The sequence below is a fragment of the Cavia porcellus genome, unplaced genomic scaffold (genome assembly GCF_034190915.1).
Source record: "Cavia porcellus strain 051 isolate PalLab524CR breed Dunkin Hartley unplaced genomic scaffold, mCavPor4.1 scaffold_19, whole genome shotgun sequence".
NCBI lineage: Eukaryota > Metazoa > Chordata > Mammalia > Rodentia > Caviidae > Cavia > Cavia porcellus.
In genome coordinates, this window is record NW_026947502.1 from 36,754,862 (window position 1) to 36,772,442 (window position 17,581).

The 17,581-nt window shown below is 39.4% G+C and overlaps 1 protein-coding gene across 1 annotated transcript in view; it reads right to left on the reverse strand.

Moving 5' to 3' along the window:
* The window catches only part of Trim36 (tripartite motif containing 36), a 38,580-nt gene extending 22,146 nt beyond the window's left edge, over positions 1–16,434 (reverse strand). Inside the window, exons 1-4 of the mRNA XM_063230949.1 lie at positions 16,144–16,434; positions 13,838–14,072; positions 4,929–5,254; positions 2,454–2,600 (exon numbers count right to left, since the gene is read on the reverse strand). Coding sequence (XP_063087019.1) covers positions 2,454–2,600; positions 4,929–5,254; positions 13,838–14,072; positions 16,144–16,170 — 735 coding nt within the window. The 5' untranslated portion in view covers positions 16,171–16,434. The remainder of the gene's footprint in view (positions 1–2,453; positions 2,601–4,928; positions 5,255–13,837; positions 14,073–16,143) is intronic.
* Positions 16,435–17,581: the final 1,147 nt, after the last annotated feature.

Consider the following 17,581-nt stretch of genomic DNA (forward strand, 5'->3'; position numbering starts at 1 on the left):
GAATACCTAACCACGGTGCCTTTTTCCAGGTAAAACAGAATCTTAAACACTTAGTGGTCCTCCACAAAAACCCAAAAGGGCAGATAGGGCTGGGGACATACAGCTCAGTGGCATAGCGCCTGCCTGGCAAGTGCGAGGTTGTAAGTGTGATCTCCGGTATCACAAAATAAATAAAATAAAGTAAGTAAATAACTAAAAGCCAGAGACCTGCAGAGCTCCCAGGTGACTGAGCACACAGAGGTCCTAAAGGGTGATACAACCAGATGGGGATGGGAGCTCCCTGTTCATTCCCACAGATCTCACCCTATGCACCTGTTTTATCTTCTGTGATACCCTTTTATGATAAATCAATAAATGTTACATGAGTGTTTCCTTGGCTTCTGTGACCCACTGAGATTAAGTGAACCTACAGAGGGTAGGAACCCTCTCTTACAATCAATCAGTCAAACTCACAGTTGTGCAGTAAAAAGTACCTGGGCGGAGCGTGGTGATACATGTTTGTTATTAAAACAATCGGGAGGCTGAGGCAGGAGTATCACTGTGAGTTCAAGGCCAGCCTGGGTTACATAGTGAGCTCAAAGCTAGTCTGAATTAGAAAGTGAGATCCTGTCTAAAAAACAAAACAAAACTGAAAAAAAGCAGCAGCACCTGCGGTTTGGAATGGTGTCTGAAGTGGGGTAGGTGTTTGGGTACTGAGCCCTCAGTTCGTGAGACGATGCTATTTCCAAGTATACAGGGTCAGAATGAATGGGATTGGAAGCTACAGCTGGTGTATGCTACAGAATTGATGGCGTACTTGCTGGCGGGGTGAGACTTTCACATTTTCTGAGGTCACAGAAGCCTTTTGTGTTGACTGTTACAATTTGAGAGCAGAGGAAAAGCATGGCTTGTTTTTTCAACACAATAGCTTAAGTGTATACTACTGTCAAAGACCTATAACAAGCAGCAGAAAAGAATGCATAGTGTAAGATTAAACCTGTAAGAAACTGAAATACTAAAAAAGGCAAAATTTAATCATAAATAGTACTATGTAGGACAGGCTGTCAAAGCATGAGATGGTGACAAAGAATGGATTTACTCTCCCATTTGAATCCACCTAACAAAATACATTAAAACAGCTCTAAAGAGACTGGGCAGTGAAAAACAAGGATGAGACCATCCCTGAAAGCTGGAGTACAAGATGAGCCTCTCACTGCCACAGCACACTGTCTGGAGATGGATTTCCCAGGTCTGGCTCAGCAGAGAAGCAAATGGAGCCCAGGGTCTCCCACAGTTTAGGAGAGGAGACCAGAGTAGGAGGAGTCCAGAAATTTTAAGACCTAACACCAAAAATGAAGTGCAGAGATATGCCACGCCACACACTGATCAACTAACACACACAAAGTAACGGCCAGAGCCTCGACAAGAATGACCCAACGGAGCAGCACTCATAGAAAACCCCACATCTCGGGGCAGCAGAAAGAGTAATCAAAGGCTTTCCCTACACTCCCAGGTCAAATTAGCCCTAGAACTAACTACTGATCTGTTCGCCTAACAAAGCTGAACTCCGAGACCCAAAACTATTTCCAAATAGTTACATATCCAGGGAAAACCTGGGAATATTTGTAAGAATACAAAACATCCAGCACCAAACAAGGTAAAATTTACAACACCTAACAGCCAGTCAAGTTACCAGGCAGGCAAATCAGCAGGGAAATATTAAGGACAAGAATAAGAAGAAAACAAAATTGACCTAGTAACAACATGGGTTAAAGAATTAGTAGACAAGAACCATAAAACAATTTCACCTACATTCAAGGAAGACAGAGTAAACAGTGATCATGACATAGATATAAAATACAAAAGCATGTATATACACAATTAAAATATTGGACAAAAACATATGTGTGTATATATTTTTATAACATTGATGTGTGTGGTTTTGTATTATATATATACACACACACATATATAGAAGAAATAATTTTAAAGGATGGTAATATTCATGGATTATTTTTAAAATATGGTTTAAATGAAAAAAAGAATGAAACCACTACCTGCTTTGTTACTCATTATCAAAGTCAGAAGTTGTAAATGCTCTTACATACAATCAACAGAGATGAAATAATTCAGTTTTAGATAGTAACGATCCCAATTAGAATAAACAAAAAAGGTTACACCCATTCTACAGGTAAGAAATAAGAATCAAGTTACTTAAAAAATAGCTACTGTCCTTCAAAGTGTGTCTTTCGTATTCGGTATCCCCCTTCTCCCTCCTCAGAGCTCAGAGCTATCAGTGCAGGCTTTAACATACCATGACCAGAGAACTATTCCTTAGAAACACTAGCAAATTAGCCTTAAAAGATTAAGAAACACTTTCCATTATTAACTCCTTTCAGTAAAACAGACCACATTATAAACCATAATTTTATAATTAAAAACTTACAGGCATAAAGCTATAGGCTAAGTCCTACCTTTAAGGTTTTGTAGGCACTGCTCATAGTGGTGACTCGGTGGTTGGCATGGTTACCACCCAACTTACAGAGGTGACAAACTGGCCTCTTACATAATTCACAGTACATGTTTATTCTCTCTGTTTCATGTTCTGGGCACATTAAAATCTGTTGAATAAAGAATAACAGTATGGTTAACCTTAGTTTCAAGTAACCTGATAATAACTAAAAGACCATCTGCCCCCAAAATTAAAACCATTTAAATGAATAAAAGTATACAAATAAAAATATTTGATATAATAATATAGTTCTCTGCATTAGAATTAGTTTTCAATTTGAATTTTTAAATTTAATTTAAATACAATAGGTATTATTTCTGCTAAACTGGATAATAACAAAGTGAAAGACGCAAATGAGATGTTTAATGAGTTAGAAAGGTGTCTCACCACACCAAGCAGCAAATATTCATGATCATAATCAATATTTTTGTTCTGACAACCTAGGAGAATCTATGATGCAACTATCTAACAAGGAGCCTGTCACTATGAGACTCTTGGATTGGTTTATGATATAAGCTTCTAAGGTATTGGTTTTTTTATCAATTACATCTTAGAACACTTTATGATGCAAGCTTCCAAGGTCTAGCTTTTACCAGTTAATTACAAGCAAAAAAACAACTGAGTTTTCTGATTTCATTAAGCATCTGCATCTTTATTCTGCAAACAGTCATGGTAGGTACGTTTGAAAGCGAAAGTAAAAATAATCATTTCAATTTCGAACAAGGGAAATATTCATTATACATGAAATCAAAAAGATTTATCATTCCAATAGTCTAGATTTTAGGTAATTATAAGTGCTTGGTAACTTTCAGATATTTAAAGCAAATAAAGAACAGTTGGATATGTTAAATCCCAATACACAGGTTCAGAGCAAAAGAATTGGACATGATTTTAAGTTTTCAGAATGTCCCAATTCTTACACTCTCAAAGTAATTACACTTAATATGAAACAAAAAGTATGGCTTTCTTCAAATGATTAAAGAGCTTATTAGCACATAAAGGAGTCTTACTTTTAAGAACTGTACTGCACCGAATAACAAACTGCTTGATGGTGAAAACTATTTTTCTCAACGTAGCCTAATCATATTTCTTTGCTTTTCTCATATCCATCTTTCATTATATTTGTAAAATACAAAGTATAGAAATACAATTTACATGCAAATTTCATGAAATCTTTAATTCAAAAAAACTCAAGCATACAATAATTCATTTAATAATCAGTTCCTTTATAATAGAATAACAATGAATTTAAACTTTTAAATGAAACACTGAAACAGGTGAAAGTCATAAAATTTTTTAAAATCAATAACCATGAGCCTCTAAAACATAATAGAGGATTAATCTATTTGATGAATCTATATCCAGTTTGAGAAAAGGGTCATTCAAAATGTGAAAGTGCAGGGCTGGGAATTTAGCTCAGCAGCATAAGCACCTGCCTTGCAAGCAGGCGGTCCTGAGTTCGATCCCTGGTACCGATAAAAATGAAAAAGACCAAAAAAAAAAGTGAAAGTGCCTATTGTTGTTTTAATCTACAGTCATATGCTACTTAATATGATGTAAGAAATACTTAGTTCAGTTGTGAGATAACTTTCGAGATTTTCCCTTTTTCACTAAAAATTATGTTCAAGAATGCAATTATATATTCATATTTACTAAGTTATTAAGTTATTAGAAATGAAGACTCTCAACTTTAAAAGAATCAATTATAGTTTTAAACCAGCCAGGCGTGGTGGGTCATGCCTGTAATTCCAGCACTTGAGAGGCTGAGGCATGAAGTTTACTGTGAGTCTCACAGTAAATGCTAGCCGGGCTACACAGTGAGTTCAAGGCTAGCCTGAACTGCACAGTGAGACCCTGTCTCAAAAAAACACAAAAATAAATAAATAAATAAGTAAAAATCAGAAAGTGAAGGTATCTAATAATTCTGCTTTTCAGTCATTTACCAGGGCAAACAACAATACACAAAGTTCTTGCTAGCATTACCAAACAAATTAACCAGAATGTTAAATAAATGTAAATTTCACCTGAGATGCTTACAATCGCTTTATCACAACCTTCAAAATATTAGCCTGTAATTTCTCTTGATTCATAGTACAATGTTAGCTAACTACAAATAGCAGAAAAATATTTTGTAATCAAATCTTATAGGTAAATATGAGTATCACTAAAAGACAAGCTTTTCAACTTTAGCCATGAAAATCTTAGACACAAGATTTCTATTAAAGCTCTTCTAAAACTCATTTACTGTATTATATTATACTGTATTATTATAGAACAAAACGCAGTTTTTACCTTCTGTGCTACAGCTTTTTACCCCCATACTAAATAATTACTCCTACTAAGACTAGGCCTTAAATTCTTGTACTTGCTTCTTCCTATCAAATTCTAGACTCATAATAATCTAGCCTGTAACATGAAGTGTAATATTCCAACTTACCTTCGGTCTAAAATTAGTGGTGGGGCCCACGTACTCATGTTGGGCTTTCACAGTTCCCCAAGGATGATAAATTTTGAAGCACTCATTGCAGTAGCTTGCACTACAGTCCAGGCAACTTTTGGTGGATTCTTGAGGCGGTGGCTTACAAACGTCACACATGATGGCTGTGGCTGCCCGAGCTGCCTGACGGTATCTCTCCACAATAGTTTCCAAAGTGAAATTTCGAAACAGACCATTGATTCCTCGTTCTCCAAGATCCACATCATGCTCACAGCCAGGGCAGGGAAAGATAGTTGTCCTAGGGGTCAATGAATTGCGTTTCCAGCCTGCAGAGTTAGTAAGTACGCATTTAGTCACATCAGTAGGAAAATAATTAGGATTTTAAAAAGAGGAGTCATGTTTTAGAAAGACATATTTACATCCATCTATAGATAGGTAGGAAGTAGGTAGGTATAGATATAGACAGATATTCCAAAAAGAAAATATCAAAGGAGTTTCCATTTCTATCAACTTGTATTCTGACAATGCTTCTCTAAACTATTTTTCCTTAGTAAACAAAAGATAAGCTCAAATTACTAGTTATCAAAGAGAAAAAAAAGCCTTACAGTAAATCCCCTATAAAACACATGCTATCCCAGATATAAAGTATATAATACAATACTACATGGATCAGGATCATTCATAATTATGTATTTAAGTGCCTTAGCTAAAAGGAAGTTAAGCGCACAAATAACAGAGCCAGGGTCATTAACACAGGGTCTATGGACAGGCACCAGAAAGATTCGTGAACTCTATGAAATTGCAAAATTTTTCACATAAGTATTTTCTGGTTAAATGAACTGTAACTTTTATAACAGTCTCAAAAGAATATGTGAACAAAAAAATTTTAAGAACCTCTATAATAATTTCCCACTGTAGTATTGTTTTATCTGGAAAACTTCAGTAGACAAGATCATTAGTTAAGTACAATCTACAGAAGAGTGAAAACCTCATTCATAGACCTAGCATTTAGTAACTTTAAAAAGGACCGACCATTTAATATCTTCTTATGACCTGAAAGAAAGAATCATTAAGATTACTTAATTCAGGAAGCGATGCTATCCAAAGGCATACAAGTAATTTGTTACCAGCTTCATTTTAACAAATCAAGAACCCCAGGCAGACACTCCTTACTCACTGGTTCACAGAACCCAAAACTGCATTTTAACACTGGAGCATACATACCATCTTCTTTCCTCTCACTTAAAAATACATTATTAGAGTACATAATCTTGGTTGTCTCAAAGTAACTCCCTTAGTATAAACACAAACCTCTTTAGCTACAGCCTTCTAGTAACTAAATGAATGATTAAACTTAACATACCACAATTCAGGAAAAATCACAATAGCTACATTAATATTACCTTCGCATAGGATTACTCAAAAAGAATATCTTAAAAGATTCCTGGTTTGATATCACTAAAGGTAAAATTCAGCAATCAGCCACAATTTTACTTACTTGAAAAGTCTTTTAGCATGCTAAAATAGCATTGGGTCCCAAAAGCTATTCATGCAACAAACATGCGGAATACTTTACCATCTCCCATTTAAAGACATCTTAACATTAACACACACAAAGTAACTGTCCATTAAAATTTGAAAATCCTACCCTACATATATTCGTGTAATGATATTAAGTACATGCAACACAGTCCAAGATGTTTCATACCACAGCAGGCAAATCATGAAACAAGCAGCAAAGCTACTTTTAAAACACATGCCAATGAAAACGATTTAGTTCAAAACAAGCCAAACCATTCTGGAAGTGAAACAGTGCAGTGGTCAAGTTTAAACAAACGAAAATTCCCAATTACCTGCATGCTTCCACACATGAATATGGAGATGGGAATTTAAACAATGAATAGCTCATCCCAACACTCAATGTTAAAAATAGGGCGTGGCTAGAACTGATTTTTATGAAGGGTATGTTCCATTAAGTAATGAGACAAAACAAAACTGAAGCATGATAGTAAAATCGTGCTTTAATAAATATACTGGTGATACCCAAATTTTGGCCTCTAAATGTCAAAAAAGATGTTTCATCCTTTTTCTGTAAACCTCTGTTAACTTGTTTTTACAGTTAAAAACAAAGTATAAAGCATCACATTGGACTTATTCAATCAAACAAAATATTAAATAAAGAAGTGAGTATTACTTCACTATTTGAATAAATATGTTGATTTTTTTGAGTAGCTCTTAAAAACTCAAATTTTTCTTATAAATGATAAAGAACATATTTCATCGTCTTCCACCATTATTTTCATAAAAAGAAATAATAAATATTAGAAAATAAAGAAAACAGGCTGACTTAAGGCTATTCTGGGAAGTAAATCTAATGAAAAAAAGTGAAACTAAAATGTAACAGTCAATCTTCAACTTTATCTGTGCTATCTAATACAACTACCTAACATCACTGTTGAAATTAAAATTAAATAAAACGTAAGATCGGGTTCTTTGGTTATACTAGCCACACTTGGGGATACTGGCTACCACACTGTAGGGTGTGGGGTTAAATTTTTCAATTATCATAAAAAGATTTACTGGATAGTACAGGACATAATGAAACAGAAAACTAATCAGACTGCAAAAGCAGAGAAAAAACAGAGCCCACACACTGGCCAATTTATGGGCCTGATATTTGCAAGATACAGTAAACAAACACTGTAATTTCCACAATCTGTTCCTTTCCCTACATAGCTTTAGTTCAAAGACATTAAACAGCCAGGTGTGGTGGCTCACATCTGTAATCCCAACCCTCAAGAGGCTGAGCCAGGAGGGTCACCATGGGTTTGAGGACAGCCTGGGCTACATAAGCAAATCCAAGAGCAGCCTACACTACAAAAGGAAAAAAGCAAACTACAAAATTAAACCAAAAGCATGTCATAATTTTAAAAATTTTTTTGTTTGTTTTTGTTTGGTACCGGAGATTGAACTCACGACTGCACGCTTTCAAGGTTCAATGTTTAAAATATTCCCAAATTAATTTATAGCAAATCCTCCCAACAGGTCAGCTTTTAATATTTTACCTTTTAAATATCAAAGAAGAAATAAAGTATTTCAAAACAAAGAGAAGATAGGCAACTTAACACAGGTTCCAAACCTGTGGCAGCTGCATCTTCCCCTATATGCTGGCTGCAAACGACACCCCCTTAGCACCTGGCCCTTAGCACCAGGCCTCTGGATGGACTGCTCCTCCAGGGCATCAGGTGTGCGACAACGGGGTGGCACATTCTGACCATCTGATGTCCCTATGCTTCACATTTACTCTTGAGTATTAGCATTCTTCAACTTGCAAAAACTTTCTCAGCTACCTTCTAAATCAAAAACAGGTAGTGAGAAATTAACTTCTTTTAAGAAAACTGTTATGTCTCTTTCTCATTACTACATTTTAACACTTTTAGTGTTAAAACATTTTTAATCCTCATTCTCCCTAAAGGCTTACTGAAAAAATTCCACATGGCTTCTAGACATGGCTGTAAGATTTTTAAAGAGATACAGAAGGACAGGAGGAAAACAGGAAAGAGATAACCTCTCAGGTGTTTTTGTTCTCTAAAGAAGGAAGGAATGGGTTATCACCAGTATGTTACAAAAAAGTAGCAAATTTTACTTTAAAGGTCAACTGGAATTTTTTTAAAAATAAAATTTTAATGTAAGTTGGTCCATTCTTCACATAGAATTCAATACTTCAAAAAGTCTATCTATCTGCTAGTGGGTAAGATCTGTGTTAAAATTTTGATGCCAAGTGCTTTAAAACATTAACAACAAAAATATCACATGCATGGAAGAAGCAAAGGTTATGTTATTAGGTATAAATTTATCAACACCGTTAATCATATTTTCCAATATATATTTAACCTCCCCAATGTGTTAATATTAACTTTGTCCCACTAAGTAAACGTAAAGGATTTTTCAGGTACTGTATTTCAAAAACTCAAAAAGAGCAGGTGTCATTTTCTTTAGAAACGTCTTGTAATATACAGTGAGCAAATACAAGTGTTAATAATCTATGTTCCCCCTTGCTTGGAAATTTAGTCCTGTTGACCTTTAAGTCACATCAGTCCAATCTGCTAAAACTCTCTACGTAAGTTTGCGGACTTGACCACTGATTTTTAAAGAATCTTACACATACATACACAAGATAATTTAGTTTAAATCTAACGCTATGCTGGCTGCGGCCACAAAAGCAACAAAGCATCTACCTCTCCACCCCAAAGATCTCCGCTGTGACAAAGCTGTGAATAATGAACAGAAAGCGGGGTTTAGAATTTCATTCCAACAAGAGTCACAACTTCTTAACAGAAGATACAGCAGTAACTCTATCCTGCACATAGTTCTAGCATTGAATTAACCATAAAAATGTGTTTTTCTCAGTATACATGGTGTTTATGAAGCTGGCAGTGCAAAACATTCAGAATTCATCTTTGTTGATGATGACTGACTAAGGCAGCATTATCCAAATGAAATACACGAGCCAAAAGTATAAAGTAATTTTAAATTTTCCAATAGCCACGTAAAAAGTTATGGAACAAGTAAAATTAATTTTGATATGTTATTTAACTCACTATAATATCAAGATGTAATCAATAAATATTTTATAATCTTCTTATCCAAGGTCTACAAAATTCAGAATGCATTTTACACTTACAGCACATTTTAATTCAGACCACTCACATTTCAGATACTCAATGGCTGTCAATGGCTAGTGGCTACTGTTGTGGACAGGTCAGGTATAATCCTTTATTAAGCCTTACCTTCTGAAGTATTAAACTTAATTTTTAGAACTCTCTCCTTCTCATTGCAATTCCTATAAAACAGGGTTCCTGGTTTCCTTCCCTGTCTATCTGACTTAAAAAAAAAAATCTCTTATCAGAAAAGAAGTAGGGAGTAGGGTGTACTACTTACACATCTGTAAATCTAATCAAAAAATTATAGGTGAATGCACACTAAATGGAGGGTAGTCATATTACAGGACAACAAGTTTGTAGTTTAAAACTGGTGAGCACGTGAAAAGTAATACTAACATTTACACTAGGAGTGGTTACCAAGTACGGGGCACCATCCCTGCTGAGTGCTCTAACTTTACCTGTTGACTTGGGCTGTACCTGACCTCGATGAAGGACCATGTTTCTGCACCTCTTACAAAGCTTTTGACAATGCTAGGATATGGAAGCCGAGACTAGCTCAGCAGTAAAACATCTAAAATGCTAGGCTATTATTACATGCATTTTTAAAAAGGACAGATCAGGCCTGGGGATAAAGCACATGCTTTGCACGCATTACGCCTGAGGTCAACCCCAGCATGACAAAAAAGGGGAAGAAAAAATGGGAACGGCGAATCTATCTTATTCTTAACTCTCAAGTATTTAGCTATGTCTAATAACCAGTGGACACTCAAGTATTTGTTTAATGAATAAATGAATGCAGCTGGTATTCAGTAAGGCACAGAACTAGAGTGCTGGAGAAGATCTAGAGAACGACAGACAGCAGACATGGTGGTGCATACCTGTAATCCCAGCTCTCAGAAGGCTGAGGCAAGAGGATTGCCATGATTTCAAACTCTGCTTGGGTTACAAAGTGAGTTCAAAGACATCCTGAACTACACAGGGAGACCCTATCTCAAAATGACCAAAAAAAAAAAAAGTATAGAAGATGACAGAACCACTTGCTCAACTCCCCGCCCAAAGCAGAAATCTCCCATGTCATTTACATACGGTGGACACCAATCCATTCTTTAAATGAAGACTGCAAACACTGATGGTCAAAAAGTGGGTCAGTCAGAGTCAAAGCTGCACTGGTGCAGTGCCTGTGTCACCAATCTAAGACACTGGATCCCAGAAAACCCATCAGTGCTATCATGGTTTATGTATCCAGATGTTCCCCCAAAGGCTCACCTACTCATAGGTGGTGCTTTTGGAAGGTGACGGGATTATAGGTCTTACAGGAGACTTGATGTGAGGAGCTGGGATCTGGTCAGAAGAGGCGGGTCACTGGGGGTCACCTGGGTCTCTCTCTTCTCTGCTCCTTGGTATATCATCTCGAACCTTCTCTCTGTGCTCTCTTTCTCTCTGACATGTTATGAGCTCCTTTTCCTCTGCCACACCACCCTGCCTTAGAATGAATGACCACAGACTGAAACCTCTACAAACTGAGCTCACACAAACCTCTCCTCTTACCGCTGTGGGAGCTGGGCACTGTGTCCCACCCATGAGAAGGGCGCTAAGACTGGTGCCAAGTGGCTTTGCCCACTTCTGGTCTCCACAGTCCCAAGCCATACTGCTGCTTCCAACACAGAGGCCTACAGTCAGATGGCTGGCAACATGAACTGCTGATTTTTATAGCAGCTGAGCTAATGGGAAAATACCTGTCTATTACACCAAAGAAGGGGAAAAAAAAAAAAAAAACCACAGCTATTGCACAAAAGAAGTAAAACAAGTTTTTCCTATTCAGTATGCCTGGGTCTTGCTTCAGTTATATACCTTTTTGGCCCCTGCAGTATCTAAATTTGACACTGGATTTAAACACTTCTGGGAACAGGCATCTGATACGACTGAGCAGCCCACTTTATTTCTGGGCAATCTTTGGAAGTTTGTGCTTGTTTTCTCTTATGCTAAGTTAAAAATATGCCTTTTTTTCCATCTATTCATTGATCCAGAACCTCTGCTAAAGATAGCGAGTACATTCCTCACCCACGAGACTACAATCATGTCTTGGAGTTACCCTCCTCAATGTTAAACGTTCTTTTCTCCTGTCACTGTAATTCACAGAAAAGCTCCGAAACTCTTTTACCAGCCTGTCTCCCTTTAGGCCATCACCTAACATCATATAGGTCTTCCTAAAGAAGGAAGTGACCATCTCAGTGATTCTATTTCTAACCCTAGACAGTGACATGTACAGTGGGAACAGAGCTCTTGTTCCCCCAAAATAGTCACTATGATTGAACAAAGTCATTATGGCGAGCTCTTTATAAGTTATGTAGCAGAGGCTTGTCACTGCATAAATATTCAGCACCTACAGAGGACTGCGCTAAGTCTGTTCCTTAGCTCTCTTTACACTTTGTATAAATCATATACAAAAGTAGCCAAATCTGAAGATTAAGCCTACATAAAAGAACAGATTTGACCAAATATGTGAGTATTGGTGGAAATACTACTCCACTTAATTGCATGCTCTGAATATTAATATACAAAAAGTAAATTTTCTTTGGTCAATCAGGCAGGGATCCCCAGTTAGTCAAAAGAGTTACCAAGGGAACATCAAGTGCTCTCTGGTAGGATGACTGGTCTTGCTTCCCCTCCTCGTTAACCGCAGTGAGAAACACGTTACGGTAATGACCTCATAAACAGCACAGTGCTCTCTGTCCTCGAGCTCCCCATCTGCCCGCAATCTGCCTGATAAACTTTTGCTTGGTATATACATGTAATGTTTATGGTGTGCAAAATATCTGGCATGTAATTAACGACAAGTGCTTAAAGAAAAACACATTTTTAAAATAACATAGTAAAATTCTTAAAACAAATTACTCTTATTGATTCTGATGAAGCACTGAAGCACATAAATACTATCCATGAAGACTCTATCAGATGGTGAACCAAAACCAAAACAAAAAAACCAAGATGACATTTTAAAAAATGCAACTCAGAAGACTCTTTTATGAAAAAATTGCCAAGATTAAGAAGTTATTCTGATATTATAAAAGCAATAAGCTGATGATCTAGACAAAAAATAAATTAAACTTGAAACTTCAGAGTTAAAGCTGGGCGTGGTGGTATACAGCTGTAATCCCAGCACTTGGGAGGCTCAGTCAGGACGACTGGGAGTTCCAGGCCAGCCGGAACTACATGGTGAGACTATGTCTCAAAAAAAAAAAAAAACCTACCCTGGAGGCAGGCAGAGTGGAAGCTCTGAAATCTGGACTTCTAGCCACACATACTGTCCTCTACACATGGGGCATGATTCCCATGAGCCCAGGGCTTCCACCCACCTTGGTCTTTATTTCTGACTTTTATACTAAGGATTTTAGCAACTCCAATGATACTAAATCAGTTCTGATCTATATTAATCCTATAATAGCTATACAGAAAAAAAGGTAACATCATCTCAACAGGACATAATTTAAACATTGGTCACATAATAAAAGATATATATGCTTGCTGTACATGAAATTACACTGACTTGTGTACCTTATTACATAGTTCTGCTGATTCATGATGTTCAAAATCCTTTTGGGAGACTGGGGATGAAACCCAGGACCTTTGCAGTGAGCTACATCCCCAACCCTTTTTTATTTGAGACTAGGTCTCTCTAAATCACCTATATGGGCTTGAAGCTGAAATCCTCCTGTCTCAGCCTCCCAGAGTGCTGGAATTACAATCATGCATGCCACCACACCTACTTAAAAATCCTTATTTTTAAAACTGGACTTAAAATGGGTAAAAATATAAAATTATCAGGAAGAATGACATTAAATAATTTGTCTAAAACTTTTTCTAGGGTTACTTAAAAAATTGTTTTTTCTAGGATTAGCCATCATAACCTGCAGTATTTACTCTCATGCTATAGTGTGTGTGGATTTTTCCTAGTATTCTATTATTTTATGTTTATAATATCACAAAGGGTTTCGAAAATTCTTAAAACTATAGGCACAGTTGAAGACTTTAGCACAAAATCTATGTTCAGTATTTAAGCTCTGAGTGCATGTTAAAAGGTAAAAAGATGACTTCATTTTGACATTTAAAGAAGGGGAACACTGTGTAACCATATTTACCTGAAAATTTAACATTTGAAATGACAAAAAATAGCTTTTCCTTCCATGATTACAACTGAACATGTATCTCTAAGCTCCTCCACCTCAAAGTCCTTCTGCTACCTACCTGGTCTGTTAATTCTATCAATTTTATCCATGCTAGGAGAGGAAAGTCGAAGTCGAGGGCTGCTCTGATTAGAGTTGTCTGACCCCACATCATTAAAGGCATCATCAAGAGTCAGCAGGAGTTCTTTCACACATTTATGACAGATGCTATGTTGACAAGGGAGAATCAGCGGGTGGGTGAACAGCTCCTTGCAGGCTGGGCAAATGAGCTCTCTCTCAATATTCTTAATAGTCACCTGCAAAGAAAAAAAAAAAAAAAAACCTAATCAAAACCTCTTACTAGGAGGGCTGGGGCATTTAGCTCAGTAGCATAAGCACCTGCCTGGCAAGTGTGAGGTTGTGAGTTTGATCCCTGGTAAAAACAAAACCTCTTACTGGGTACACGTGACAGCCATGCTTACCCTCTTGTACGTGTGTTTATCTTTCCAAAAAGAATTAACAAATACTTTTTTTTAATCCAGGTTTCCTTCAACTCTGAAACTTTATCATCATCAAATTCCCTTTAACATGGATAGCTTAGACCTGAGAACAAAGCATGAGACTAAACAAAAAGAAAGAGAAAAAATAAAAAACAAAAAAGTGTAAGAAAAAAAGCTGGTTTAAAGTATTTGGGACCCAAAATTATCAAAAAGTCATTCAAATCATCAAGAATAATTAATTCACTGATTTAGGACTTCAATGAAATTCAAAAAGTTTCTTTCAATACAAAGACTGGAATATTCTCATCAAAGTATATGGTAGGATTCCCAGAGCCTCTAATACAAAGTACAGGAGGGAAGGAGCAGAGAGCACAATGAGTGAATATAGGAGTGTAGGTGACGAAGAGGAGTAACTTCTCATGTTCCAAGCACAGCAAGGTAACCACTGATGACAGCTGTCTATTTCAAAATGCTCCTAGAGGACTGTGAATGTTCTCAACTCAAAGAAGCAATAAATGTTAGAGATGAGAAACACACTAATTACCTCGATATGATCATTAGGCTTTGTATATGCACTGGAATGTCACATAGCACCTCATATGTGCAGTGGTATTCACTCAAAACAAAATATATAAGTAAAAATTCTTAATATAGCAAGCACTAAGAATAGTCTGTTCCTACTTGGTGGATTAACTCGGCTAGCCAGTGTGTTCGTGGTGTCCCGTCTGAATCTATTTACAAGCTGACCTAACAGCAGTTCACTATTTAAATGTGACCACTTTTCAAGTTGCAACTATAATGCAGCTAAAGTGGTTGTGAATCTCATACTGTATATCAAGCAGTCATCCTAAAAGCACTTTAGGCTTAAAAGGATGTAGCTGGGGAAGTCACTCAGTGCTTCAAAGTTTATGGCAAATGAGAAATATTTAGATTCTTGTAATTAGTAAGGTTTAAATGACTTCACTCCGTTTTCCTCCTTTTCCCTAAGCATTTGTTTCACGTGTCTCAAATTTCTAATGAATCTGTTGTGGGCATAACCACAATTTTAATGGGGCATATCCACAATTTTAATGGCAGTCTAACATTAAAGTATTCTTAATCTTGTACATACACTCATTTCAACTCCAGAAATACACAACAGCTCAAATTTAATTCATTTGATTTAAATGAAACAAAAATTTTTGCTAACTTCAGCCCCTATAAAGTGACACACAGTGCCACCGCTTACATTTCACGCACTCAGCCCACTGGCTTTACCCTGGTTAGAATGAATCTTTCAAAGAAGGGCGTTATGCTGCATCATTCAATACTTCATAAAGTCCACATCATGTCACGATCTTAATGAAATAAGATAACCACACCTCACAATCCACACGGAAGAATGCAGCATATTCACGTCTTGCCTCATTTCAGAGCTCAACTGTAATTCAAAGGAAAATACTATCTGAAAGGCCAAAATAGATGCTCGCACCCCATAAAACCAGGGCATGGGCTGAAACCCAACCATGGGTTGAACCTCCACTGGAATACCTAAAATTACTTCCATTATTCTTGCACGTCAAGTAACAATGTCGTGAATTCGGCTTTTTCATTACGATGAATATCAAAAGTAATTCCTACACAAAATAAAAACGTATTCATTTTATATCCACGGAGAGGAAACAACTAAAAGAAATGTGCTGTGGGGGCTCACTACTCCACAGCCTCCGCAGAGGTCCCTGGAAACTTCGGGGTCGCTGCGCCCCGCCCCGGACCGAGCGCCCGCAACTCAGGCAGACAAAGGGGCGCGCGCCCCGAGCCCGGCGCCCCCCGGGAGCCCGCGACGCCCCGGCGGCTCGTGTGCAGGGCGCCCCCCAGGGGTGCCGGGGCGCGAGCCCGAGCCACTCACCGCCGGCTCCGCGGTGTCTCCTTCCATGGCGAACCCCCCTGGGTGTCATCAACGGCGGGGTCCGGCGGGCAGGTCTGGTGGGCGGAGCCCTGAGGCGGCGGAGGAGCCTGGGCTCGGGGCCCCAGGGCCAGCTGGTCCGCCAGCGGACCGACGCGGAAACGGACAAGCCGGGGCGGGCGAAAGCACAGGCGCGAAGCTTCGCTCCCTGCGACGCCCCGGGAACCCCGCCCCGCGGCCGGCTGCGGCTGAGGCTCCTGCGGACTGCGGCTGGGCGGCGGACCCAGCCGAGAGCAGGGCGGGGCGGGGCGGGGCGGGGCGGCGCTGTCGCCCGGGCAACGGCGCCCGCCGCACAAAGAGGGCGGGGTTCGGGGCGGGGCTACGGGCGTCCGAGCCGGCCGAGAGGGGTTGTGGTCCTGCGCCCCGGCGCGCCGGGGTCTCCTTCTGGCCTCCGCCTTCCTACCTCGCTTGCCGTCCCGGCTGGGTGGCAGCAGAAGGCCGCAGCGAGCGCGTGGAGGCCGAGGGCGGCGCCAGGCGGGTGTGTGTGTGTGTGGCTCGCGTGTCGCCAGTCACGGCGGCTGCCGCAGCTCCGAGCGCCGCGGCCGCGCCCACTCTTGGCCGTGCTCTGCGGCGTGGCTTGGCTGGGGAACTTCACGTCCCGCGTGGTCCCCAGGCCCTCTGCACCGCACCGCACCGCGCTTTCCGGCAGTCACGCGGCGACGGCCCACCCCGGGGCGCGGGGCTCGGGTCGTGGATCCGGCAAGGGTGGAGTCTGCGGGGCGGCGGCGCGGTAAGCGGGGTCCCAGTTCCCGAGCGCGCCCTGCTTCGGCCTGCGAGCGCCGCCGCCCCGCGGATCACAGGACCCAGGGCAGCCGCTGGCGGAGGCGCGTGGGGCGCGGCGCCCGAGGGGAGAACAAGTCTGGATCAAGCTTTGTCTTTAATCGAATCTGTCAACTCACGGACTGAGAGGACAAGCCCTTCGCCGGGCGGTAACTGGGCGGTTCCGATCTGGACTCCCTAAGGCAGAGGCTGGACCCAGAAAGCTTTCCTCCCACAGGTGCTGCAGAAGCTTAGGGAAAAATGAGGAAAACAACAAACGTCTAGATAATTTGGGGTACCTAAATCATGCCCAACATCGTATGCCACGTTATCTAAAGGCTCAAACGCTGAAAAGTGTTACAGATCTCTTTGTTTTTGATACTAGACTTTGGGTTAAATAATTGCTTGCCAGCAGAAATTTCACATCTGCACACCTGGATAGCGCTTTGATGTAAAACTTCTTAATTCACAGAGAGAAGGGAATTAGATTTTGTAGCATGAGGTAAAGATCATAGATTTTTTAGGTGGAAATAAATTTTGAAGGTCTTACACAAGTCAAACTTCCCTGAGATATTTTCCACTTTATTAACAAAGCCTAAAATAAGTTAACTTGGCAAAATGT